The sequence below is a fragment of the Trematomus bernacchii genome, unplaced genomic scaffold (genome assembly GCF_902827165.1).
Source record: "Trematomus bernacchii unplaced genomic scaffold, fTreBer1.1, whole genome shotgun sequence".
In the NCBI taxonomy this organism is placed as follows: domain Eukaryota; kingdom Metazoa; phylum Chordata; class Actinopteri; order Perciformes; family Nototheniidae; genus Trematomus; species Trematomus bernacchii.
In genome coordinates, this window is record NW_022987648.1 from 8578491 (window position 1) to 8604450 (window position 25960).

A 25960-nucleotide genomic window follows, 5' to 3' on the forward strand; every position below is an offset into this window, starting at 1 on the left:
TGTACAATATCAAAAGAAGATTTAAGATACATACTTAAACTAGTAAAAAAAAAGTAGTACATTACTACTGGTATGACACAGCTGTGCGAAACCAACAAAAAATAATGAAACAAAAAGTCATTTTTTTGGTCCAGATTTCTGCTGTTATGGCTATAACAAATATATAATTTCCTCTTATTGAGTAAAATATGAAGTATTTCTACCTCAAATTTGCTTTTTAACATGTTTTTTTACATCTAAAAGACTCTAGAAATGGAACATACTCTTATTCTGACATCATTAATGTTACATTAATCAATTGTAGGGACATATTCCTGTGCAATAGTGTTAACATATGACCCGCCGTCGTTTACATGTGTTTCTCGGTGGTTAAATCTCTAGGTGGGGTCTTGTTCATTTGTTTTGTGTGTTCTTGTCTTATTACTATCTTGAAAAATTCTTGTTTATAATTGATACCGTTTCACTATAAGCGCACTGATTAGAGAGCAAACTCCCTCTCGCATACCGTCTCCCATAAAATGCTGCTGGTTGATCCGGGGGTTTCTGTGCACAGCCTGAGTTGCCCTGTGTCAGAGGCCTGGAAAACTAACACTTCCTGCTCCTGCCCTGCCGTTCCAGGAGGAGATTACAGTGAGCTGAATAATTAACGAAAACAAGCTAGCAAACATCAAATATTGAAAAGGGAATGTTTATATGCTAACGATTAAGATGGCAAGCGAAGCACTTACTTGTCTAAAAGAGAGAGCTTGTCAGCCAAATGCATCTCCTCCTCCTTACCTACCTGGAATTTCACAACACTAAAGAAGCACCAGGAGTCCTTCCCCCTTGTCTTAAGCATTGTTCTGATAAATAATTAAGTAGGCTAAATTAATAATGAAGGCTGAACAACCACAGCGGTGAGACATCCTTTCGTGACCTCCCTTATGCCAGGGGCCCTTTAATCTAGGACTTTGCAACAGGTTTTCAAATAGGGAGAGTCACAGTTCAGCCATTACTATGTTATTAAAAGTTATTAATGAGCTTGATCAGAACGGGTGCTCTAATTACAGCATTACATTTAGGAAACAAAGCAACAAAACAACTCCCTCCATGCTCATTGCTAATTAGTAACTCTTCTGATTAGACCTCCCTACGTGTCTTTTGTCATGTTTTTCTGCCGCTGTTTTCTCTCAAAGGTGTGGACCTGCTTGCAAAGGAAGCTCTCTTGACCTCCGTGTTGACAACTCTTGAAAGCAGATGGCCAATTCTCTCCAGACTACTGGTAATTCACTCCACTTGATGGGATTTACAGGCAGCTTTGCATATTCTGCACTCATCCCTGTCACTTCAACTATCAAAGCGTCACATGGCCTTTCAGAGTGAACAAAAGCAAGGGTGGGGGGGGTTCAGAGAAGAAGGGATTGTGGCTCTTGCTCAGAAATTCTGCCACAGGGAATGTACAGTATCATATCATTGGATTGAAATTCTTGGTATACTGCAATAATGGAATCCTAAAAATGAAATGGGAGCAACTGGTACTTAGGAAGGCAAGAGATGAATATTAACACCTAAACTTGTTTTTGATACGGATGAATAAAATGGCACAAAGGCATGAGCTGATTTTTGGCCAAATTCATTAAGTACACCTTTTAAAGATAACATAGACTCTGCTTGTTTATTTAAAGTAATAGGCCTACAAGCCAAAAAAGCCTAAAGGCAAAATGCCACCACTGTGATGATTACACAAAATGCTGAATACACAGTCAACTGTGCCGAAAGGATATAAAAAAAAACCTGTCCAATTAATTTGAAAAGATGTGGCTCCCCATTACCATTCCATGATACTTAATTAATGGAGCACCAGCTTTTCAATGGAGGTAAATTAGCATTGTAATAAGACCTCAAACACTACATTGCTTATTTGGCTTGTGAAATATCGAGCATGAATTTGTCTTGAACCCGGAGAAAATTATCCCCTGACTCAGCAGTTTTTTAAGTGTTTTAGCGTCTTTCAGCACAATGTTTTGGTTTACAGCCCACAACTGTTTAGGTTGAGTCTCATGGCTCTCATCAGTGTTACTGCCAGCAGTACAGACATTTGATTTCAGCAACAAAGCTCTGATAAACCAATGGGAACATTTAAAAAATAACTAGTAGGGGTGTAACTGACCAAGAATACATAAAGTAAAATGTAATTGGTCAACTCTTGCCTATTTTAGACTGATTGTCGAATCGCATTGTTGTGTCTTTGTCCTTTTTCTAGGTGAACGAAGCAGTTTTCCTACGTGTAAAAAGTGCGGGACAGATGCCAGCCAGATACAAAGAACCACGTTTTCCCACCAGTGCGATGATTTGACTGTGAGATTGGCATTTCAATCAGGCTCTTTAGATAAAATATTTGAATATTTGGTGTGAACATGTCTGGTGAAATATTGTATTTCACAATATATGTACAGCATTTTGTGCTGCCCTCTAGTGGCCACAAAAAAACTGAATTTACCTGTCATACATGTTAAGTACTTCAAAGTACTTTCCAGCTTGTAATGTGCACCCACAGTATGACAGAACCAGTGCCACGCTTCCCCCCTACATTAAGGTATTTCTTGTAAGAGTAATCCGTTAAAACAAGTATATTTTCCTGGTTAAAGGATGTAGGAAATTCCAATCTAAAACAAATTTAAAATCACTTCTTTCCAACCATCAGTACTATCCCAGTATGCCATGACAGTGTGACAAGCGTGCCAGCTTGATCAATAACCTAAAACTGAATAGCTAAATAACATATTTATTATGTATGCTTTTGGCATGTCAGAAATGTCTTCAGAGAAAATCACTTCACTTTCAGTTATATCACTTCCTTAATACGTTGGCTGGTGACACAAAGGTTTCACAGTTCCTTTAGAAGACTTGTGAAGTTTTACTTTAACACTTCCTATGTATAAATTACGGCTTCCATTACCCAAACATAACATCAACAAATGCATTAATTTGCAAAAACATACAGCATGTAAAGAAATAAGAACACATTTTCTTTCTGTAACAGTTTAGTCGATCAAGATGTATTTTCCAGAACACTCCTTATAATGCATGTATCTCGGTGACACACTCTGTTCACCACAGACATCTCAAGACCAAGTCTATCCCTGGGCTCACCACAGAACAAAGATTAACTTAGTGTCAAGATCATTTTTGGATGCTCAGATCTGCCTCAGTGAAGCCTTCAAATGACAGTCATTCATGGCCATCCACAGATACAAACCAACCAGAATGCCAATCTTTGTCAACGCTCTTCCCTTTCTTTTCTATTCCGCCAAACAGAATCTCAGTCATCCAGAGTTCAAAGCCAGTACTGCTCAAACTGGTACCCCTATCCCCATTTTAATGACACTACAGCCCATAATTATCTGAGTCTTAGCACCGAGGTTACACGGAACTCATCACAAAGCTGTTTTTCCAGCCTGGCTCATTCTCCCTAGCTGAATACTGTCACACATTAGTGTTGTTGTTAAAGTGCATGATATGCAGGAAGGAGTGGATAATTAAGCCCGGTGCAATTACTGTGAGTTTTTTCTTTTATAGTTATTATTTCTGAAAGGAGTTTTTCACGACAGACCACGTGTCACTTGTTCTGTCCTATTAATTGTAATTGATGTTGGGGGCATGTGTGTGTACGTGTGCTTTGTTCTCAGTATATGCACTTAAGCCTCCTCAAGGCGTGTTGAATAAAAGCCTCGAGATGCATATGAGTGTCAGGAAGTGGGGAAAGTGTGTACATACAGGATGTGCACTATTATCAGTCACGAGCAGATCATCAGCACCAGCGACAACAACACTAAAGCATCCTCCAATATAATCATTATGGAGCATCTAAATAAACATATGCTCACACACCAAAAACCACTTCAAATTAACATATTAAAGACAGATCAGCTCATCGCATACACAACCACTGACATTGGGATAGATTAACCAATCAATCAATAGACTTTTTTTTTATTTAAATCTAAAATTGTGCATTGAGGGATTACACCAGCACTTTGAAGCTTTACTTTTAGGGAATTATCCTATTCTCAACTGTTGTATACCTTACCGGGGTGTCTAATTTCACATTTCTCCATTATGTTTTGTGATTTTTTTAACACATTTTTTAAAAAAAATCTAAATCACTAATAAATTAAAACCCTCACATGTTTGAGTTTTAGTTCATTCTAATTAGCTTATTATCATAATCAAATTAATTTTGAAATCCAAATGAGGTCTCTTGTTTCTTATACCATAGATTTGTTTTTCTTGAAACCTCCTGCCAGCTCTTTCTACCTGATGTTTGATATACATGCAGCACTCTCTTTAGATCAACATCCGAGCCTACCCTGCTGGTATTTGGAGCTGCAAACGGCAGTCATGATTCCATATTGACGTGTGGCTGTTATGAGCTATAATATCAATACTGCTCGTGCCGTGAGTGTGTGTGGAATCGGCTCGGAGCTATTTTAAGGGCTCAGACTTGGAACAGGCGACAGGGAAATATATGGCAGCACAGGCTGATTTACAGAGGGAGGCGAGGAGGCGCTGCAGCCCGGTCCGCTCCTGCTGCTTTTATCGCTCTGCACGGAGCAGAGAAAACAAGTTTACTGCTCGATGTCCCATAAAAGAGAACAAGTAGATTTTTATTTAAAGGAACACTTAATGGAAGGACTAGGATATAAAAAAGCCAATTCAATAAGATGTACGGTGCGTTTTATTGAAATTAAGGGAATTTAATGCATGATTAGTAGGCCTATAAATATCTCCAATTTGACTATAATGTAAGTGACAGATTAAGTACACAAACCTCAACTATCTCCTGTTAATAACAGTGTTGGTTTTATTATTGTGGCGCACACCGCGTTTTTCCCGCTTCCCAGTCCTTATCCAGCTACATTTCCCGTTAAAATGCCCCTCACTGCTGCTGTTTCTCTCGGATCGAAATCATTGATCCGTGCCTGTCAGGTGATAATTTTGACATGCCTCGCTGCCATGCTCCGAGACAAACTCAACCAGCACATCCAAGCAACCCCCCCTCCCCAAAGAAAACTCTGCATCCTCTCATCACGGGGCTTTTGCGGAGCTCAGGATCACACCGCAGAGTCCAAACACACGAAGGACAACGACTCACAATAATATCTTATCTGAGAGGTCCTCTAAACTTTGCAGAGTCAGAACACGCGTCTTTATTGTAAGGCACAAAGATGGCAAACTCTGGCCCGTATGATAGGACTCTCACCGGAGCAGTTCCAGCCGGTTGGCGTCTGGCAGTCGCTGAGGGAGGACGGGAAGGCGCGCAGCTGCTCCACAGGTAAAGTGGCGAGGAACGACACCAGGGTGATCCGGAGCCAAGCCTCCCGCCGTCCCGCTCCACTGGCGCGGCCGCCGGGGCTCCGAGAGCGGTGCCTGCGCCGCCACGGAGAGACCCATATCTCACTGGCCCAGACCGCACGGGCGAGCTGGGGAAGAGACGCAGACTCGCACCGACAACTCCAATCCCGGCAGGTTCAGCGGGGCGCCTAGAGACCGACAGCAGACCATTTTCCGAGCGACACCGTGCGCCCCATGTAGCAGTGCGCCCCGGGGGAAGAGTGGCTCCAAGGGGAGGCTTGCAATAAGAGGGTGGCGGTGGTTGGAGGTGGTGGTGTAAGGGGGGGGAGAACTGCCGAGGGTTGGTGAGCGATGGAGGGAGTGGGATGGAAAAGTTAGCCAGGCAAGGTAGAGGTACTTGCGGGAAGCCTGAGAATGCTCAAGGGTGAAGACAGGGAGGAAGATGAGAAGAAAAAAAGAAAAGAAGCGGGGGTGATACAAAAAGGAGGAGGAGGTAGCCAGAAAAATCCCACGGAGAGGTTTTCGGAGACGGTTGGGTGATAGTATCCACGGGTGACACGAGCAGAACTCCTGCACGAGCGGAGCGGTCCTCTCGTTTACTTTGTATGTGTGGTGCGTTCAGTGGCGCTGCGAGTTTCTCCCTCTCCTCTCTCTCTCTCTCTCTCTCTCTCTTACGCTCTCTCTCACTCTCTCTCTCACCAGCAGCTGGTTTCTACTGTGCTTATGATCACGTGATGTGAAAAGGGAGGGGGGGGGGCGGCTGCTCCTGTAATAATTGGAATATCTTACTGGTGGAAAAAGAGAGTTAGACAGAATGAGAGATAGGTGAAGAAGGAAAAGGGACCACAGTCCTGGTGCTATCAGTTGGTAGGTATTGGCTACACCCAGAATGGGGAGTAGGGAGGATAAGAGAAGGGAGGATGCACTTGCCTTTATAATTGGCTAGGAGCATTTAAAAGTCTGCAGAAATCGATTCGTCCAGCCTGGCCTCGGATAATTGCCCCGCTTTGAAACGACACAGACGCTATTTCTGGGTCTCTGCCTCCAGGCATTCCAGAGAGACCTCAATATTATTCATAATTTTTTTTGGACATAACCTCTCGGTGTCACAGCGGGGCAGGCAGATGCGGCCAGTAATTGACTTGCATTTTGGCCAGGAAAAAGACGTAGGAAGTGTACGGCATCTGTGCGGAGCTAAAGGGGCCAACATCAGGTTGAGAACACTCACCCTCTTTGAACCGCGGAAATTAGAAGCCATGCACATGGAAAAAGCCCAGGAAAACAAAGGGGCTGCTGTTAAGAGCCGTAAACGACTATAAAGACACTTGACCTCATGATTATGAGGAAGCAAAGCTGCAGCTGCCTGTAAAACAAATAAATCCTTTATTGCTTTTCACTTTAAGGTCATTACATGGGAATATCTGTCGTTTGTCTTTGGTAATGGGGTCATGTTTTATCTGCCGCTGCAACTAGTCGCATACGGACACACATACCTGCACGCTAGAGGTATATTTTGGCATCGTAATGAGGAAAAAAATATGGATTTCTTTACACACAAAACACACAAAGGTGCACCAAGACGAATCTCAAGTGTTGGTGATAATGATTATAAATGACTGTCACATGATGCCCCCCCCCATCAACAATCTCATGCTGCAACTCATCTCATGTCGGGGCTCCATTTGCACATTAGGAATTTCTTTAATTGAGTGTCAACATCTTGTGACACTTATTGGTTTAAGGCTATATTTGTATTCTCAATGGTGTCATTGAATCAAATTACTGTAATGTGAAGTGCCGAAGTTGGTGAGAATTCCCACTCAACACTGCTGTTCTAAAAAGGTTTCAAGCATCCTTTAAAGGGGACCTATCATGCAAAATGCACTTTTGTACGTCTTTTATACATGAATATGTGTCCCCGGTGTTCCAGGGAACTCACCAAGTGTCAGAAAACACAACCCTCTCTATTTTCCTCCATACCCAAATCTCTAAAAAAGGGTCTGCAACGGATCTGATAAAAACTGATCCAGATTTGAACACTGTCCTGACGTCAGGACGGTGGCACTACGGCTATTGGGCCAACTCTCCACCTATCAGGGGAATGTGGGGTTGGGCCACCGCCGGCCATTGCCGCTCGAAAGCGCTGGAGACGCTCGAAAGCGCCAGGCCTGTAAGTGGCGCTGTAGTCTGCCACAAAAGCAGCGAAGAAGACTTCCCGTGCATGGTTACCATGGTTACCCTTCTGTTTATTCTCCGCTGTGGCTTTTTTTCTCCCTCCCCGAGGCAAGCGTTTGCTCCTTCTGCTGCTTTAATTCAATGCAATCCCTCCCTGTTCGAGGCAAGCACTGTAATTCTCTCCGGTTAGTCCACCAGCAGATGACAAACACCCTCCTCTCCGCCTCTTCCAAGGAACGAGGGGACCGTGCGGCAGAGTTTCAGTAGTTTTTTCTTTCGCCGGTCAAGATGTCCGTTAAAGTTAAATCTTCCGGACAAAATTAGAAAAAGTGCCGGTCAAAGGTCTTCTTTGTTATTTATTGAGCTTTAAAACAAATGAATAATGACTCTATATAATAATAGGCTATAATAAAACACGGAGGACGGAGATCTATTTTTCTCCCCCTCTTCTGACAGCCCAGCAGCTGATCTCAGAGCGGCTCCCTCTCCTGCAGGGGGGCGTGGTCAGCTGCAGCTCACAGAATCAGCCCCCTGCAAAAACAGGGCTGGAGAACAGCAAATAGAGCGAAATGAGGCATGGCTAAAATGCATGATCTGTTTGGTATTTTGAAAACAGAAACGTATAAATATACCTTATATAGGTATGGCCCTACAATATATCATTTAAATATAGCATGATAGGTCCACTTTAAAGTAATAACCTTTAAGGTTTTCATTTCTGTCTAATCAATATTGCCCAATCATGTAACCTTATAGTGATGGAGCCTAAAGGGGCCCACACACCAAACTGACACCAAAGAACACGTCCCGACGGAACACGACTGTTGTGTCGCCTCACGTCTCCTGCGTCTTGGCCAACAGTCGCACTGGAACACACCGCAAAGACTTCAGCCAACGGCCAAGTAGCACGTACGAACTGCGCATGCGTGAGTGGCAATAACTCTCCTTACCAGCAGGCGGCGGTAGTGTGTATTCGTCATTCAAAAGAGGCAACCGGAAGACATACTGTGTGATATAACAAACAACAAATAGCGTGTGCGTTCCATTTTCACTCTACAGCGAGAAGCTCATGGGGCTTTCCCGAACCTGTGTCGAGAGCTGGAGTTAAATGAAATCTCAGATTTGCCTTCTTAAAAGGTCCCATGTCATGCTTTTCCAGTTATTACCCGTCCCTTTGTCTGTTATGAAGGTGTTTATTGCATGTAAACGGTCTGCAGAGTCACAAACCCTCAAAGTACACCCTGTAGCGAGTAAAACTTTAACACAGAAAATACCTGTCTATGCTGCCCCAGAACGCCTCGTTGGAGATTTCTCATTTTATTCCTGCGTACAGTGACGTGCCCATACCCAAATGGACCAATCCGTGGAGCCGTTACGTTAAGTCCGTGGATTGGTCCAAATTGACCAATCCGCGGACTTCCTCACACACACACACTCAATCTTTACTCAGCTGCAGCTCTGCCGATTTCTCCTCCCTGAGACGGCGGGACGCGGCGAGGCTGTGAGTCGGTGTGTGAGCACACACACCAGTGTTAATTTCGTCAACGAAAACTATGACGAAAAATGTTCGTCAACGACCTTTTTTACATGACTAAGACGAGACGATAACGAGCTAAAAATAGATTCTTGATAACGAAAATTTGACGAAATGTATTTAGTTTCGTTGACGAGACGAGACGGGACTAAGGTGTTAATGGTGGACTAGCGGACATTCAAAATGCAGCATATTTTCCCCCAATTGCCCGTCTTGTCTGTCAAAATGCATCTTACATTTCTAACTTGCAATATCATTATTTTCCGCTCTCTTCACTCCAGAAGAGCGATCTCTCTCTGTCTCTCTGTGTGCGGGGGGCGGGGCCTAACAGACACGCTGCAGCGGCACACAGAGATCTGCCGGGGACGGAGCGTTCGGAAGTATGGAGACACTACAAGGCTCGATGTGGACAAAGCTCGTTTGCCATGTTTTCGCGTTAGCGCGTTGACACGAGTAGAGTAGTCTGTCCAAACAGCCGGCCAAAAGGCGTCATATTCAGTCGGAGAAATGCACAATTTTCGACTTCCTTAACTCGTAGCTCTGTTGCCCCAATTACGAGTAACGTTATCACATCAGGTGTGCAGAGGTGGGAGAAGTACTCAGATCTTGTCGTTAAGTAAAAAAATATCATAGTGTAGGAAGAGTTCCTCAAGTCAAAGTATGATTATCAAAATATATTTAAAGTAGCGACAGTACAAGTAGTGATTGTGCAGATTGTTCCATTTCAGAATAATATATATGATATGTTTTATAATGATTGATCATTAAAGTGTTCTCAAAGCTGGTAAAAGGTGCAGCTAGTTTGAATGATATATTATATCTGTATACTGCAGGGTAGCTTGTGAATTTACTAAAGTCTGAGTTAACACTTGATTATTTCACATCATTCATCCACATCTGTAAAGTAACTAAAGGTATTAAATACATGTAGTGGAGTAGAAGTACACCATTTAACTATGAACTGTAGTGGAGTAGAAGTACACAGTAGCAACACATTTAAATACTCCAGTAAAGTACAAGTACCTCAACATTTTACTCAAGTACAGTACAATATTTTAACATAATTATATATATTAATTTATTTCACATTTTAAATAAAGCAATTAATTCGGTTAACAATTTGTTAGTTTTTTCCTTTAAAAAATAACAAAAAGTAAATACAAGAATACCGTTAAAGTACCGGATCGATAAGCAGTATTGATAAGACTAGTAGTACCGTAGAAAACCTTAGCGATACCCATCCCTAGATATTACACAAGTAAAGTGTTAAGAGAGTGAATGTTGCTTTACGAATGTCAACACTTGATGCTGTCACCTTAATTACAATGTCAGATACCTGTATTTGCCTAACTGAATTGGTTTTAAAGAGAGAAAACATTTTGACTAAAAGTTGACTAAAATGTAATTTTTCATCGACTAAAAGTAGACTAAAACGTTTTGAGTTTTCGTCGACTAAAACTAGACTAAAACGTTTTGAGTTTTCGTCGACTAAAACTAGACAAAACTATGAAGGATAGAAATGACTAAAATGTGACTAAAACTAATTACCATTTTCGTCTAAAGACTAAGACTAAGACTAAATCAAAAACAGCTGCCAAAATTAACACTGACACACACAAACTCCCAGCCAGGCTGCGGGTGTGTGTGTGTGTGTTCGGGCTGGGTTTCGCTGTGTCTCGCTGTCTCGCAGACGGCCACTGGGCTCATAGGGAGGAGGGGGGGGGGGGCAGGAGCTCCAACAAGCCGTTTAGGACAGAGAGTGAATACACATACTATACAGAGATGCTGTATGAGAAAAGCCATACTGCAGTGTGAATTTGAACAACTCATCCAAGTGCAGCGTCAAAAAGATATATATAATAAAAGTATTAACAGTTTGCAGCTGACCTGCAGGATTCAGGGAGTTTGTTCCAGATGGTCGGGGCATACTAAACGCTGCTTCTCCATGCTTGGTTCTGACTCTTGTAACAGAGAGCAGACCCGTCCCAGAAGACCTGAGACTCCTGGATGGTTCATACTTCTGCAGGAGATCGTTAATATAATTTGGTCCTAAACCATTTAGTGCTTTAAAAACCTGCAATAGTACTTTAAAATCAATTCTTTGGTAGACTGGAAGCCAGTGTAAAGACTTCAGAACTGGACTGATGTGATCCACTCTTTTTGTGTTTGTGAGGACTCGAGCAGCGTTCTGAATTAGCTGCAGCTTTCTAATGGATTTTTTTGTGAGACCTGTGAAGACACTATTACAGTAGTCTAGTCTGCTGAAGATAAAAGCATGGACAAGCTTTTCTAAATCCTGTTGTGACATTAGTCTTTTAATCCTAGATATGTTCTTAAGGTGATAGTATGCAGTAGGGGTGTAACGGTATACGTATTCATACCGAAAATATTCGGTATGGGCCCTTCAGGTCGGTACACGTGTGTACCGAAGTGTACCGAAAGAATATAACGTTAAACGTAAAAAATTAAGAACGTGAAAAAGTTTTTGGAAGTAATCTCAGGTGCTGCGTCGCAGCGTTCAGTGTAATTTTCTCACATTGGGTTCAACGCGTCATAGAGCGACCAAGTCATTTCATTGGACGAGAGGCATACTATGAGAGCTGGTCAGAGGGATGCGTTCAAATTTAGTCAGTAGTTTGGGGAACTGTCGAAATGGCGAACGCAGATAAAGTTGAGCTCGAAAATCCTCTAGGATCATTGAAGTCTCCGGTTTGGGAACATTTTGGTTTCGCAGTTACGTACAAGGATGACGGACAAAGACAGGTGGACCGAACCAAAAGCTGTTTGTCGGCATTGTTCAACTAAAATGGATTACGCGGCTGGCAATACTTCAAACTTGCACACTCATTTGAAAAGGCATCACCCGAACGTGAATATCACCCGTACCAAAAGAAGAATGACTGAAGTGCAAACCCAACTCCCACTAGCATTTAAGCCTCCACCACTCGCAAAAAGTTCAGTGCCATGTTAGCAAAGCGCTACCTGGCTGTATCTGACTGCTACCTCTGTCCCTAGAGACTAGTAGCATGAGACATTGTTAGTGCCAGCATATCTGCCCTTTCGGCAAGCAATGTGGACAAGTTAATTTTTCTTAAAAAAAACAGGGAAAAAAAATGACAAGCAAGCAAGTCCTAATGTCAAACTAGTACAGTACAGTTCAAGTACAGATTATTTCAGTTCATCGAAATGCTGCACCTTAATGTTTATTTTATTATATTTTGTATTTATTTGAGTGAATACATTATTCGCAGTTTAGTAATAATTAAAAACCCCCAAAAAATATTTTATGTTTTGTGATCATTTTTTCTGCTGTACCGAAAACGTACCGAACCGTGACCTAAAAACCGAGGGTACTTACCGAACCGAAATGTTTGTGAACCGCTACAAACCCCTAGTATGCAGACTTAATAAACTGTTGTAATGTGACTGTTTAAATTCCAGGTCTGAGTCCTGTAGGAGTAGAATAACAGTGTAGAATCATATCTTCTTACTTCAGTCCATCATACAACCTAGATTTCTTGCTTATTTGTTGTTTTAAAGTCTGCCGACTGAAGCTCTGCGATTACTTTTAATCGTTCCTCCTTGCTCCAAAAACAATAATCTCAGTTTTTTGTTTGTTCAATTGGAGAAAGTTCCTACTCATCCAGTCATTGACGTGCATCAATGCACTTACTCAGTGTTGTAATTGGAGAATAGTCATCTGCATAGATATGATAACTTAGGTCGTTGTTTTTCATAATTTGAGCCAGTGGTAGCATATAGATATTAAAAAGCAGGGGTCCTAAGATGGAGCTTGAGGTGTAGTTGCCTATAGAGACAACGTTTTTTCTGTCCTTTAAGTGAGGAATCAAACCAATTTAGAACTGTTGCGGAAAGTCCCACCCAGTTTTCTAGTCGGTCTAGCAATATGTTGTGGTCAACAGTATTAAATGCAGCGCTGAGAAGTTGCTTTTTATTTTTATGAAGTATTGACAGGAAAGTAGGGGTGTAACGGTATCAGTATTCGTCCCGTACCGTCACGGTTCGGACGTCACGGTTCGGTGCATGCAGTCACACAACGAATACGCCTTTTTTTACGAGTGGGAGAAAAGTCTGTCATTCAGGGCAGTATCCACTACACTATATATAATCCAGGGGGCGGTATTGCGCCTAAAAGCTGTTTGCCAGCTGCCCTTAAACAACAAATGAAGAACAAGAAGAAAATACAACAAAACGAACAAAATACAAGAAGAAGAAACGTTAGTATTGCGTTTTCAGATAACACACAGGAGTTGGAAGACCCACCTGCTTCTTTTAAATCAGCTGTGTGGGAACATTTCGTGTTCCCTGTGGACTACAACAACGATGGAGTGCGAGTGGAGGATCGGACGAGGACGGTGTGTCGGCGTTGTTAGACAGCGGTGCGGTATGCTAATGGTAACACACGCCAAACATGCTAAATCATATCAGAAGGCATCACCCAGATTTGGCAATCACCGGAGCCCGGAAAAAGACAACAGCAGTTCAACAGCTTATCCCCGCTGTTTTTAAGAAGCCAATAGACATGAAAGCCGAGAGACCAAAATAAATTAAAACTGCGGTCACAGACGTGCGCGCAGTGATGAGCTGGCCCTCTCGTCTGTGCGCCTGTCGGGGAGGGTCGTCCCGGCGTCAAGCAGACGCGCGCGAGTCTTCCGAAATGAGCCGTTTGTCATTACTCTAATCTTCGCGTCCTCGACTCCTCGGTCCTCCGGCAGCGACCCGGAAACGGATGTCGGCACGCCGTCTCGAAGGAAAACAAATGTTTCTCAAGGCTCGTCGAGGATCGATTATCGAGGAGGCTGTCTGGATGAGCCGATAACCGAGGGTACACTGATTTATTCTCCGGTGTCGATTTCAGCCAACAGTGATGTTTAAAAGAGGCGTAACGCATGGCTGGACTTATGTCAACGAAGCACAGCTCTGCAAACTGTTCCCGTTGTGATTATAAGTTATTTAAGATGATCAAATGTGCATCAGACTTTCTGCCCTTTACCGTTTGTTTACTCACTAATCACATCTCCCCTGGATGTTAGGCTATTTTTTTTTTTAATACAACTGCTTTCATTGTGACGCGATGTTTACAGTGAGAACAGCTGCTGAGGTCAGTGCAGAAAGCAGAACAGTGTGTATCATATATATCGCTCAATAATATATGTAACAGGCCTACATTACACACTTTATTTGTATGCTTTAGGAAATATCTACAAATAAACAGTAGATATTTTTCATAAAACCATATAGTGCTTCACATAATAAAATATACAAGGGCTGTAGCCTGATATTTATTATATGCTTTAGGAGCTGTTTGTGTTTGTTGTACAATGTGTAGGTGTGTTTTGTAGAGTGTATGTGTGTGTTGTACATTGTGTCGGTGTGGGTGTGGGTGTGGGTGTGGGTGTGTGCGTGTGAGAGTTGATGCGCCGGGCAGACAGGCGGGTCTCAGTATCAAAAATGGTAAATTCTCCGCTAGCTCGACTATTCCTTCGCAATGAAGCATCACATTGGATATGGGCTGAACGTGTCCTGGATTGAAATTTTTCCGATCATTTCCCTAGGAGGAGTTTGAAAAATGTGCTTAAAATGCATGAAAAATGCAAATCTTTCAAAATGGCCGACTTTCTGGGGGGCGGGGCTAATGCAAGCCAAATATAAATATGTCCGCAATTCCATGAGGAATGTCTGTTCCAAAATTCGTGAAGTTCAGAGAAACTATGTGACTACCACACAATAGGGGGCGCTACTGAGCTGTTTTAACAAAAAATTACGATTCTTTTTTTTTTGTACATTCTCGAAAAACTCGTGGACTGTGACGTGTGTCCCAAGTTGTGTTCGAAGCTCATTTTAGCACATCGCAATACAAAACATTTTATAGGCCACGCCCATCCCATGTTCTGAAACTTTTTTTATTTTGTCCATCCGTTCTTGAGTTATACATTTGTGGTGTTTTTGGTGCCCCCTATAGTCCAAAATTGAAAATGCTTTGGTGTGCCTGTCAACCATTTGTGCAGATAGCATGAAGTAGAAAAGATCGCCGATGCTAACGTTAGCGTTAGCATTTCTCCCCCGGAATTAAATGGTGTATTATAGAATGATCACACCGGTGACAGTACTATTCAAAGGGTTCACGAAATATGACTACTACTCTTACTGTTTAACATTTTGGGTTACTTAATGTTACTTCATGTTAAGGCTAATAAAAATGACAAGGCTGTAATGCTAACTAACGTGCTAGCTACTAGCTAGGCTAGGTAGCTAACTTGATCAAGCCACTCCTGGTCGTTTCATCAGACGGGAAGCAAAAGAACGAGCAAGACCCATTGCTGGTATGATAACAACCTGGTACTAAGCACACAGGCATCTTGTTAAAGTTATCTTATCTTAGCCAGCGCCATATAGATAGATTATATCTATATTGCGCTGATCTTAGGTATCTGAATGGTGGAGGTAAACAATTGTGACATCACTTACGCGACTCTGGGATTTGTAGTCTTCCCCAAGACAGATTGAACCTATCCACCAAAATCTGTGATATTTGGATACATTGTTGATATGTTATGAGCATTTCTTTCTAAGCCCCGCCTTTTTTGCAAATACGTTTTGATTAATGGCATACTTATCTACTGAACATGCTCATTTCCTAGGATAATGTGTCTGACCCTCCACCGATGCTGTATACTAAGTTTGGTGTCAAAAAACTAAAAATTGAAATTTAAGTGAATATTTCACTGTTTTGAACATTATGCTAATTTAAAAAAAAATCAAAGTAGGCGGAGCTTAGAGGTTCAAGAGGACCAAATGTAGAGCAGGTCCACCCAGATAAGTGTGCACAATTTCAGGTCAAACGGACTTACGGTGCGACTATGTAAATTGTTCCAAAATTATTTACATATAGGTGGCGCTAGCGAGCATGTTGGACAATTTAAACCCATTGACTCCAGAATGTACCATTTTTCACCGGTCCTGGCGTCCGTGCAAAATTATACAACTTTTGAAGCGTCCTAAAGCCCTCAAAAACAGGTTTAAAGCGCAGGAAGAAGAAAAAATCCTTGGATAACAATAGGTTCCTTGGATAACAATAGGTTCCTCGCACTTCGTGCTTGGACGCCGTTTGGTCCTAGCGCTCTTGTGCTCGTGCCCTAAAAAATCCTAGGATAACAATAGGTTCCTCGCACTTCGTGCTAGGGCGCCGTTGGGTCCTAGCGCTCTCGTGCTCGGGCCCTAATAACGGAAGCTTTTGGCATATGTTTTTCAACGGCTATGCAATAGTAGAGGACCCCGGCTTTTAATGATTGTGATTGAAAGTGATTGAAACACTTTCTTATTATTTATTTTGTAATATCTTCAAGACATTCTTTTTAGTTTTACAGCTTATTGAACCTTTTTGTTTGACATCAGCCATTATAGATAATATGGCCATCTGAGTGTGTGTGGTACTGTTTGTGGTTTGTTTTTAACTGTGCAGTAAAGTTAATTATTCAAAATGTTAGAGTTCCTTCTTTTCAAACGGAAACTTGCACTACCGTTCAAAATAAATAAAAAACAAACCTGGAATTATACATTTGGGACTTTTTTTTGCTTTTTCTTGTTGTACCGAACCCGTACCGAACTGTGACCCCCAAACCGAGGTACATACCGAACCGTGAATTCTGTGAACCATTACACCCCTACAGGAAAGGCATTGTGTTTGTTTGTTACATTGACACTATCGTTTATCAAAAATGTGTCTTCACAAAAACAAGACAACGGTCATTTTGTGCATATGAATATATTCTTATCTTCATTATAATGAAGATGAAATACTTTAAAAGGGCCCTATTATGCTTTGGGGTTTTCCCTTTTCTGTAGTGCGTTATATAGGTTTTAATGCATGTAAATGGGCTGCAAAGGCTAAAATCCCAAAGTTACCTCCAGAGGGAGTTTCTCTCCCACACACTCCCCCCCTGCCTGAAACGCCTTAATTGGAATGATTGGTTTACTTCTGTAACATTGTGACATCACCATGTAACACTTGTGCTTCTATTGGCTGGCGGCTGCTCCAACACATTGTACGTGATCTGCTAAGGGGCGGGACATCTCTAAGCAGTTAACCAATCACAACAGAGACGGCCAGCTAACCAATCAGAGCAGACTGGGCTCTGGTTTCAGACAGAGGGTGAAAAGAGGTGCTGCAGCACAGGAAGTATGAGAAAAATAAAGACCTTTTTGAACATTAAAGCATGGAGACATTTCCCAGTGGAGAAAACAAATACAAACATGAACCTGAAAAATGAGATGAATAGGGCCCCTTTCACACTCATGATGTGTGCAGGATAGAATCAGAACAGAATCTTGCTCACAGAATGACAGAAAAAGGCCAATATTGACTTCTTAATTAAAAGTGTGTGACCTGTAGTATTAAACTACATTTCCTGTTACCACAACAGATAGAGTGTCACCAAATCAACCAGGACTAAGATCTTAAGATTGGCAAATTCTTGCTGGGTGTTTTGTTTCAGGAGCTGATCCTCCACATGGCTACACAAATACAAATGTTTCTTTTTTTTGGATGTTGAAACTTGTATTAACAGATTTTTTGAGCCCTTTGGGGGAGCGGAAACAAACTGTAAACAAAACACTGACATATGATCACCTTTTAGGTTGATACTGCCAACTCATTAGCGAAACAGTGGCTTATTTACACATCTATCAGATACGTAGCAACATTAACATTCATTGGAGTCATGTTTCCGGATACCTGATGTGAGTCTCTAGCAACTCCTGAGGGAAATATCTGGCTCTGTAACTTCCAAATGATCCATTATGTTCACCAGGTAGTTGCTAACTTTGTCTGTCTGTTGTTTGGTGCTGGGGAAGCAGTGCACAGTGGGATTTTGAGCTTTTTCACTGGAAACTGTTGCCTGCTATATCTGAAAGTTATGCTTAGGAGAGCTTGAACCAAAACAGTAAAGTTGTGGGTCGTAGTACAAAAACAAAATCAAAGTTTTAGTTTAAATGTTCATTAGTTCATTATTCAACCTTAAGCAAAATACCAATTTTACTGTAATCTTTTCCAGAGCTTTCAGGCCAAGCTTCTCATGGATTTCTTTTGAGTTTGCAAATTTGACACAGAGATGGTTCAGTTGTAATGACATGAAGTATGTGAATAAAGATAGGTGCATATGGGAGATTGTAACTCAATCCCTACACTAGTCTATAAAACATATCAGAAAGATCAGAAAAGTTAATTGTAAATTAAACTTTTCTAATATATATTTCTTGAAGAAATATAAATGTAGTGGGTACAAATCATGGTGTGTTCGCTGCAAGCCCAGATGTAACAGCAGGCTGGCTGTTAATCACAGAGCGGGCGATTTAATCCTTGTGTCCTTGAGCAAGACACTGAACCCTTGATTTCTCCCGAAGCGCTTCGATGTGTGGGAGAAATGTAATTTGCTTTAGACAAAAGCAGCTACCAGATGAATGCAATGTTTTAAAGGAAAACAAAATAAAGACATCTAGTCTTTGTCTGCAAATTTGTCAGGCAAACTCAGAGCAAGGACAGTATGAAGTTGGCTGAATATGTATAGAGTAAGCCTGAAACTTTGACAAGGAAAAGGAAAAGAGAAGGCTAACTAGCAGAACAGTGGCAGGAGAGCCTAAGGCTGCCTTTATATGGCACTATGCTAATTTGGAATTCAAAGCAAGGCTTCTCTCTTTTTGCTTCCAGCAGTCTTGATTTTGTCCATTGAAGCATTTGGGCATACTGTACTGCTGCTTTCCAGGCAACTTTGTGTATAATCTAGTGTGTGAACTAGGAGTACAATAGAAGAAACCAGAGTTAAATATGAGTTTAAGTATAATAGCTTTATGACATTGGCTTCTCTGTTTACAAAAGAGTTTCTCATTTTAAGTGTGGGCATTTTCAGTAGCGCTGCTGTAGAGGGAAGCTTTAGTTCTTGCTTAGATCATTGACATCTGTAACATCAACGCCAAATTTACTTCCACTGTGAGTCCTCCTAATTCCTGGCAGAAGGAGAGAAAACCTTCTTGCCAACATTTTGTTTTTGAGCAACCACCAACAGGACCAGACTGGCCATTTTGGACCAGGTTCCTTGTGAGCAGTTTCATCCATTTTGGCTGATGCAACACATTGCAAGGGAAAGGAAGAAAAAATAATGTCAACACCTGGGGGATGTGACACTGATGAGTGGCCCAGGCTAGCTGTGGGGTGGAGAAAGCTATCACATGGCCATAGGTCATGATCACATTCTTTAGCATATGGTCATAACTCAGCTGCTATCAATACTGTTATTTAACACAAGGCCATGTCAGTGTATGTTGGCTAGACTGAGTCAAAGGCCCAAGAGCATTTTTCAAAGTCCACTCTGATTTGCTTGCATATTCCCAGAGGCCAGTCGCCACCACATTGATTTATAACAGGTATGGTTGATTTAAGAATAGAGAGGGTTCACTTATTTTGGATTAATTTTATTGGCAGGCGATGTTGGAATGTTACAATTTTGTCGATTCAATGCTTTATCGATTCCTGATAAATTGTTGGTTCGTAAAACCCACAGAGTGCCCACAGATTTATTGGTGACACACTTTTGAGTGTTTTGTTTCTCTTTACCTTGCTCCGGTCCCAACTAATATGTATGAGGTAATTTAGATGGGAATGTAATAAAGAAAGCCTTGATAAGAGGAAGCGAGAATCACAGATGAACGCAATTCCTATTCGGACATGCAGCTGCAGTTCCAACTAATACAGAAACTAACATGAAAGACAACCAGTTACTCATTTATGCTTAAAATGAAGTCAATTATAGGCATTACTTAAGGGCAACATTCATCAGTGCCAAACAATACAAGTCAAAATACCCACTCCTGTTTTCCTTGTAAGCCCACACACTGGTGGTTTCTCGAAACTTGTCATAGCAGGTTAATGCATGGCTTTTCTTCCCGATATATCATTTAACTATTCCCCAGAAACCCCAGTGTTTATACTTCCTCTGCAACAGGTGTATCAAAGCCAGTTTCAGGTTCAAGACCAACCAACCTTGCAGTAACCTTGTGATTAAGAGACAATCCGCACTACCTCCTGAGTCACAACCACCTCTTTGAGAAAGACATGTACCAATGTGAAAAAGCGATGATAAATGGCTTAATAATGACATTAGTGGCAGCCACGGATTTGGCCTCTGGCAAAGGTAGTCGTTTTGTCCCATTAGCGTTGCGTCTTGACTAGAGTAGTTCTGAAAGTGCTTTTAAGCCCAGTTGAGGGTTGACCAACAACCAATTTGTCACACACACTGTATCATTCTTGCTCAAGGTTAGAGATGCCCTACTTGCTAGAAGCTAAAGCATCCGTCTTCCTTTAGGTTACCTCTGCAGACAGTTGTCTTTCTTTGCCTGATATAGCGGCAAATCACACCTTGACTGGTGAATGCATTTGTCGCGAGCAAGATTGTAAAAAAACAAAACATTGGTGATTTGCACCATGCTAATGTAACCAGGCTAGCTTAGAATCAACACATTAGATCAGACTTTTAGTGAAGAGTCATTGGTATTAGGAATTGGACATTTTGAGTCATGCATAGTGATTTATACATCTTTAAAGGCATAAATGTGTGCTGATTCTTGTCCTTGAAGGCAACAACAGAACATTTGGTGTTTATTGTCTTGACACTTCTGCGAGGTAACCTTGAAGGTTATCCAACCCTGCATTGAATTTTTTATCAGGACTCTAGAGAGAGAGTTTTATTCTCGTTCTTATACTGCTTACTATTAAGAGCTTTTCTAAAACAAGTTTAACATTGCTTTTGGATCCTATAATACAAAAAACAAACATGTGAAAGTTTTTTGTCTATGTATACCTGCATGGTTTTAACTTTCTTTCAAAGGGCCAGAGTGCAAAATCTTTACTTCAACATTCCTGAAGCAGTCAAAAGTCTGTGAGGGGGACCCTTGTAGAGCAATGCCTTCTATGCTTGAGTCAATCTTTGTCTAAAACCTTACCCACATGGATTTGAAAGCTGTAAAATGAACAACCACCTTGGTTTTTGATAAGCTATACCTTAAGGCCAGACAGTTGTTCTCTGCTATCCCACACAACTCCAATAACTGATGTTATTAAAGGTCTGAACACAACAGATTGTTATGGTTGCCTCTCCTTTTGATTCCTCCTAGAGAAGACTGTTCGAGAGCTGGCTGCAGAATATACAAGTTTCCCAATCTTTGCCCCGCGGATCATTTATCCGTGCATTAGCCTGACTGAATACCTAGTCCGGTTTCAGTGACGCCCCATGCAGGCGTTGTGGGGAGGAGGTCGGCCTGAACGCAGCCTCGCCCCGGGCTAAAGGCTAATTACATTTCTGACTTGCTGAAATGTACACCGTCTCCTGAGAGAGCATTCTGGAATAACACTCAACCCTGTATCAGATATCTGATGATTGATTTTTACCTCATAATTACTCTAATGTATTAATAAATCATCCATTTCTTTAGTAAATCTAGGAGATGACATTGTCATGGGAAACATTTGCTGGTGTATATTACTCGTGCCAAAAGTTGAAAGGTCGGAGTGCATAAGAAGGCGTATGGTAGAGAAGTGTGTTATTCTGATTGCTAAAACGCATTATAACGACATGATACCCGAAGTTTCCCTCACAATACCCGGCTCTTGAAAGCATTGGCAGTTTCTTGGGTTTGTGGGTGTAACTGGCGAGCCTTGTCAAATTAAACTTTTGTCTGAGCACACACACTGATTAGAGTCATGACTCCAATGTGTGAGTTTCTCTTTGTTACTTGGCATGAGTACTTTCCATCTATGATTAACTGCATGTTCTTTGGAAGAGAGTAGGCTTCCATGTGCACAACTGCTGTCATAATCATCATCACCATCACCCTCCAGGCATCATTATTCATCATAATCGTCACGTTTATTGTAATTTGCTTTGCTCATTCTCAATCATTCTTCTTCTTCACTGGCCATCATATCTGTCATCGCAGATGCATTTGTTCAAAAATGCATATTGCTGACAATAACGCAACACATATGGAAAACCTGCCCTCATTTGAGTCGGAGGCAATTGTACAATCAAACACTGAAATATAAATACAATATTATTATTATTTGTATTGAGACTGTATATTATGCAACCATACAATAAATGTGTGTGTGGTTTTGAGAGAACAACGCTGCCTTTTTTTATTGTTGTGCTATTAGCATAAAATGAACTGTTATGGTTACTGCAACACGGTCTTCTAGCAATGATGTATACATGCTACTGATTTGTTTTCCCAATTGTGTTTTGAAGGGAATGTAATTGCAGCATGGATCATGTTCCCTAGATACATTTTTTCCAAGGGAAGGTAGAGCTTTTATGTAGCGTATGCGAGCCATAGGGAGGTGGTCTGGATGGATGGTGGGCGTTCAAAAGGCAGGACTCTAACCTATGAGACAGGGCATCTTTCCAGTTGGGGAAATACAATAATCATATACAAAATTATGCTTTTGTTGCTACCGATGGATATTGTGGGAAAACAAAGGAGATGCGTTCTGGGATTTCTTGATTTTTTGTATTTGTTTGCACAATAAAACAAAGCACCAGAAACACAACAAAAGAAAAACAAGGCTTATTCATTAAATAATAAGATTTTTTTTTCTGTGTTGTGTAAAAAATGTAGTGCTTTACGTTTACTACCTTGCATATACAAGGTACGTGGAAAACAAAGATAAGAAACAGACAAAATGAAAAACATTTCACATAAAAACGGTATCTTTTCTCCAAGGCTTTCTCTAGATAACGGGCTAATTTAAATATATTACCTGTGAACAACCATTTCAGTCTTTGTGCATCATCTATATTTACAATATGTTTTACAAGTATTGTAGCAAAGCGCTGTTCATGTTAAAAACTACAGCAGAAGACAAAGTTGGACTCAACAACTTTGGCAAATCCACTTTTTATTTCTAGATGAATGCACTTTCTAGTTTCAACAGATGCTAAAATGGTAAAATACCAGATCTCAACTGAGCACAAAGAGATCTTTGCTTTGTGAAAGTGGTTGCTCATACAGAGCAGATCCTCTGGGCTTTATGGAGCCTAAGAGTGCGTTTCAGCTCTCAGTTAAGCTGTCAAAATCGCAACTCTACTGCGTTTGTTCACTCACACCACTCTCATAGGGATGTTCTAGGCCCCAGCAGGCCCTCTTTTCAGCGTGAAAGCTCTAACAACACGCTGTACCTGCCCAGCACCAAACAGCAGACAGACACTGTTGGAGACTATCTAGTGCACTGGATGGAGCAATTAGCAGATATGTACCTCAAAAGCGGGGATAGGCTAACACTAAATCTAACTTAGAGCAAAAACTGAATATTGGATTTATATTCACCATGTGTCCTTCCTCATGGTTGGGTTAGGGTTAGGACAACAGAACAATATAACCTTAGAAAATAAGATATTTTGTATTGATAATGAGTCCTCTTTAATTATAGGCTAGGCCTACAGAATAGCATAAGTAATTGAGAATATAAATTGTGATTTCTTTTTAGGCTCCTTTAAAACTGTTATATGTCCACTTTTTCAGTTTTTACTTTTGCCTTTCATCTGCACTGTGCGACGAACAAATTATCATTGATTCTGAACCTTTAATACGATTGAATGATTATGTTGACAATTTAATGGTATATCAAAGGTTTGTTCAAAATAATTCATTGTGGCAGGTTGGAAAAGTGATAGAGAAATGTTGATATGTTGCAGTTATTAAAGAGGCTGTATGCTTTTTGGGGGGTTTTTCCTTTCCTGTAGTGTGTTCAAGGTTCAAGGTTCTTTATTGTCAATCTGACATAGTTACAGAGTAATTATGTAGTTGAAAATCTTATGTCACAGGCTTCTCCAACAATGCAACATAATAACATAATAACAATAAGAGCATGAGCAATACAAAAATAATAATAGTTATAAAATGAAATAAAGTTATGATGTGGAATAGTGCAATAGAGTCTATATACAAGTTATTGGAATGATATATATATATATTAGGTATTAGATACATACTACTGAGTAGCAGATGAATGTTTGATGTTGTTTCAACAGTTCAATTTTTTAAAGTCTCACTGCCCGCGGGAAAGAAACTGTCTCCGAATCTTCTTGTCTTTGCCAGGATGCTGCGGTAACGTCTGCCAGACGGCAACAGAAAGAACAGTTTGTGGCTGGGGTGATGGGGGTCTTTGATAATCCGTAGTGATTTCTTCCTGAGCCGCTGGGAGTAAAGGTCCTCCATGGATGGCAGCTCCGTCCTGGTGATGTGCTGTGCAGTTTTCACCACCCTCTGTAAAGCCTTATGTAACCCCCGGTTACTAAGACACTGAGAAATAACATTGACTAAAATGTCAACTTTATTTTAATGCTTAGCACTACATACACAAATAATATAAATTATTTGAAACTAAAATAGAAACAATATAGATACACAATATGCAATTTAGGACAACATGATTTAGACAATTCTTCATGAAAACATTTAAATGAGTGTGATTAGATAAATCCCCTGTCCATCTAAAGTGGTTGTAAAGCAAGGCTAAGCCAATCAAAGTTTAGACCCGCCCCGTGTCTGCTGTCTAACGGGCCGTCTCCACGGCAGCGTTAAAAAATCTTGAAACGCTTCTGCCCATTCACTTTGAATGGGGTGACGTCACTTTTTTTCGCTTTCGCCGAAATGCATTGTGGGCAGGCGAGCGGAGATTCTCAGGATTTTCAAGATCCAAAGTTGAACAATGTTCAACTTTTGAAGCTGAGGAGGAAGCGTCAGCCAATCAAATCCCGTGTACGCAAATCTGACAGTTCAAGCTCTAGCCAATCAAACGGCGTGTATGCTGGGAGAGACATACCGCAGATCATTTCCTCATATTCCAAAAAATGGAGGAGAAATTAGCGGTAGCGAATCAATCACCCGGTGCTTTATGACCAGACCTACCGGGATATAAACCGGAGGAGCCAGGCATGGAGGGAGGTGGCAGAGACAGTGGTATGTTTTCGCCTGTTTTGGGGAGTTTATATCCAGTTTACTTCGGGCTTTTTGGCTTCGTATGTCGCGGGCGGGAGATTCATGTGATTGGTTGATCGCAAAAAAATCCCCAAGCTTCAGATACGCCCACCTCCAAGATTTTTTTAACGCTGCCGTGGAGACGGCCCGTAACAGGAAGTGAGATGGCTGTTTATCCTTTTGGGATAATGACTCAGCAGCATTAGCTCTATAGATTTTAATTGTAGTTATTTTAACAACTTTTCACTTAGATTGACCGACTTTTCTACTTTCCCCCAAGAGCATTGCCTCTTATATGATACCCTTGGTGAGTTGCATGAGAAAATACGGATGTTAAATATGTATTTTAATGAAATTATCGATGCTAAATTAGCCGCGGCTAACCGTTGCTAACGCGTTAGCCTAGCGTGTATCCGTGTTGCTTTAATGTGTGCGGGGCGGAGGGATGTGAAGTCACTGCACCGCTCTATTGTCTGTGGTTTTGGCGGTGGTCTTCACGTTGCTTTGCCGCCAGTTGTGGCACATTGAAGGGGCATTGACCACAGCTTAGTCTGTTAATTGTTGTGGAATATGAGCAAAGTTGAGCTAACTGTGGCTGGTTATAGGTTGGCCGAAAATGAGTTTAGTACACTTTCAGGGTGCGTACGGGTGCTGGAAATCCTTGAAAATGCTTGAAATTGTACGAGGTGTTTTCAAGGTTTGAAAAGTGCTTGCATTTTGGGAATGGTGCTTGAATTTGGGATAAAGTGCTTGAAATTGTAAATGCTTTACTTCGCTTTTCAGATTAAAAGAAAATAAAGAAGTCGGAGCGCGCTTAATTGCTTCGCTTTTACATAAAACAGCTCCGCTCCGGCCTTCCCGCGCTATGCG

The 25960-nt window shown here is 41.3% G+C and overlaps 1 protein-coding gene across 1 annotated transcript in view; it reads right to left on the reverse strand.

Annotated features, from left to right (window-relative positions):
- tmeff2a (transmembrane protein with EGF-like and two follistatin-like domains 2a) overlaps positions 1–5928 on the reverse strand; it is a 125465-nt gene extending 119537 nt beyond the window's left edge. Inside the window, 2 exon segments of the mRNA XM_034134658.1 lie at positions 5243–5354; positions 5356–5928. Of these exon segments, the coding sequence (XP_033990549.1) occupies positions 5243–5354; positions 5356–5433 (190 nt within the window). The 5' untranslated portion in view covers positions 5434–5928.
- Positions 5929–25960: the final 20032 nt, after the last annotated feature.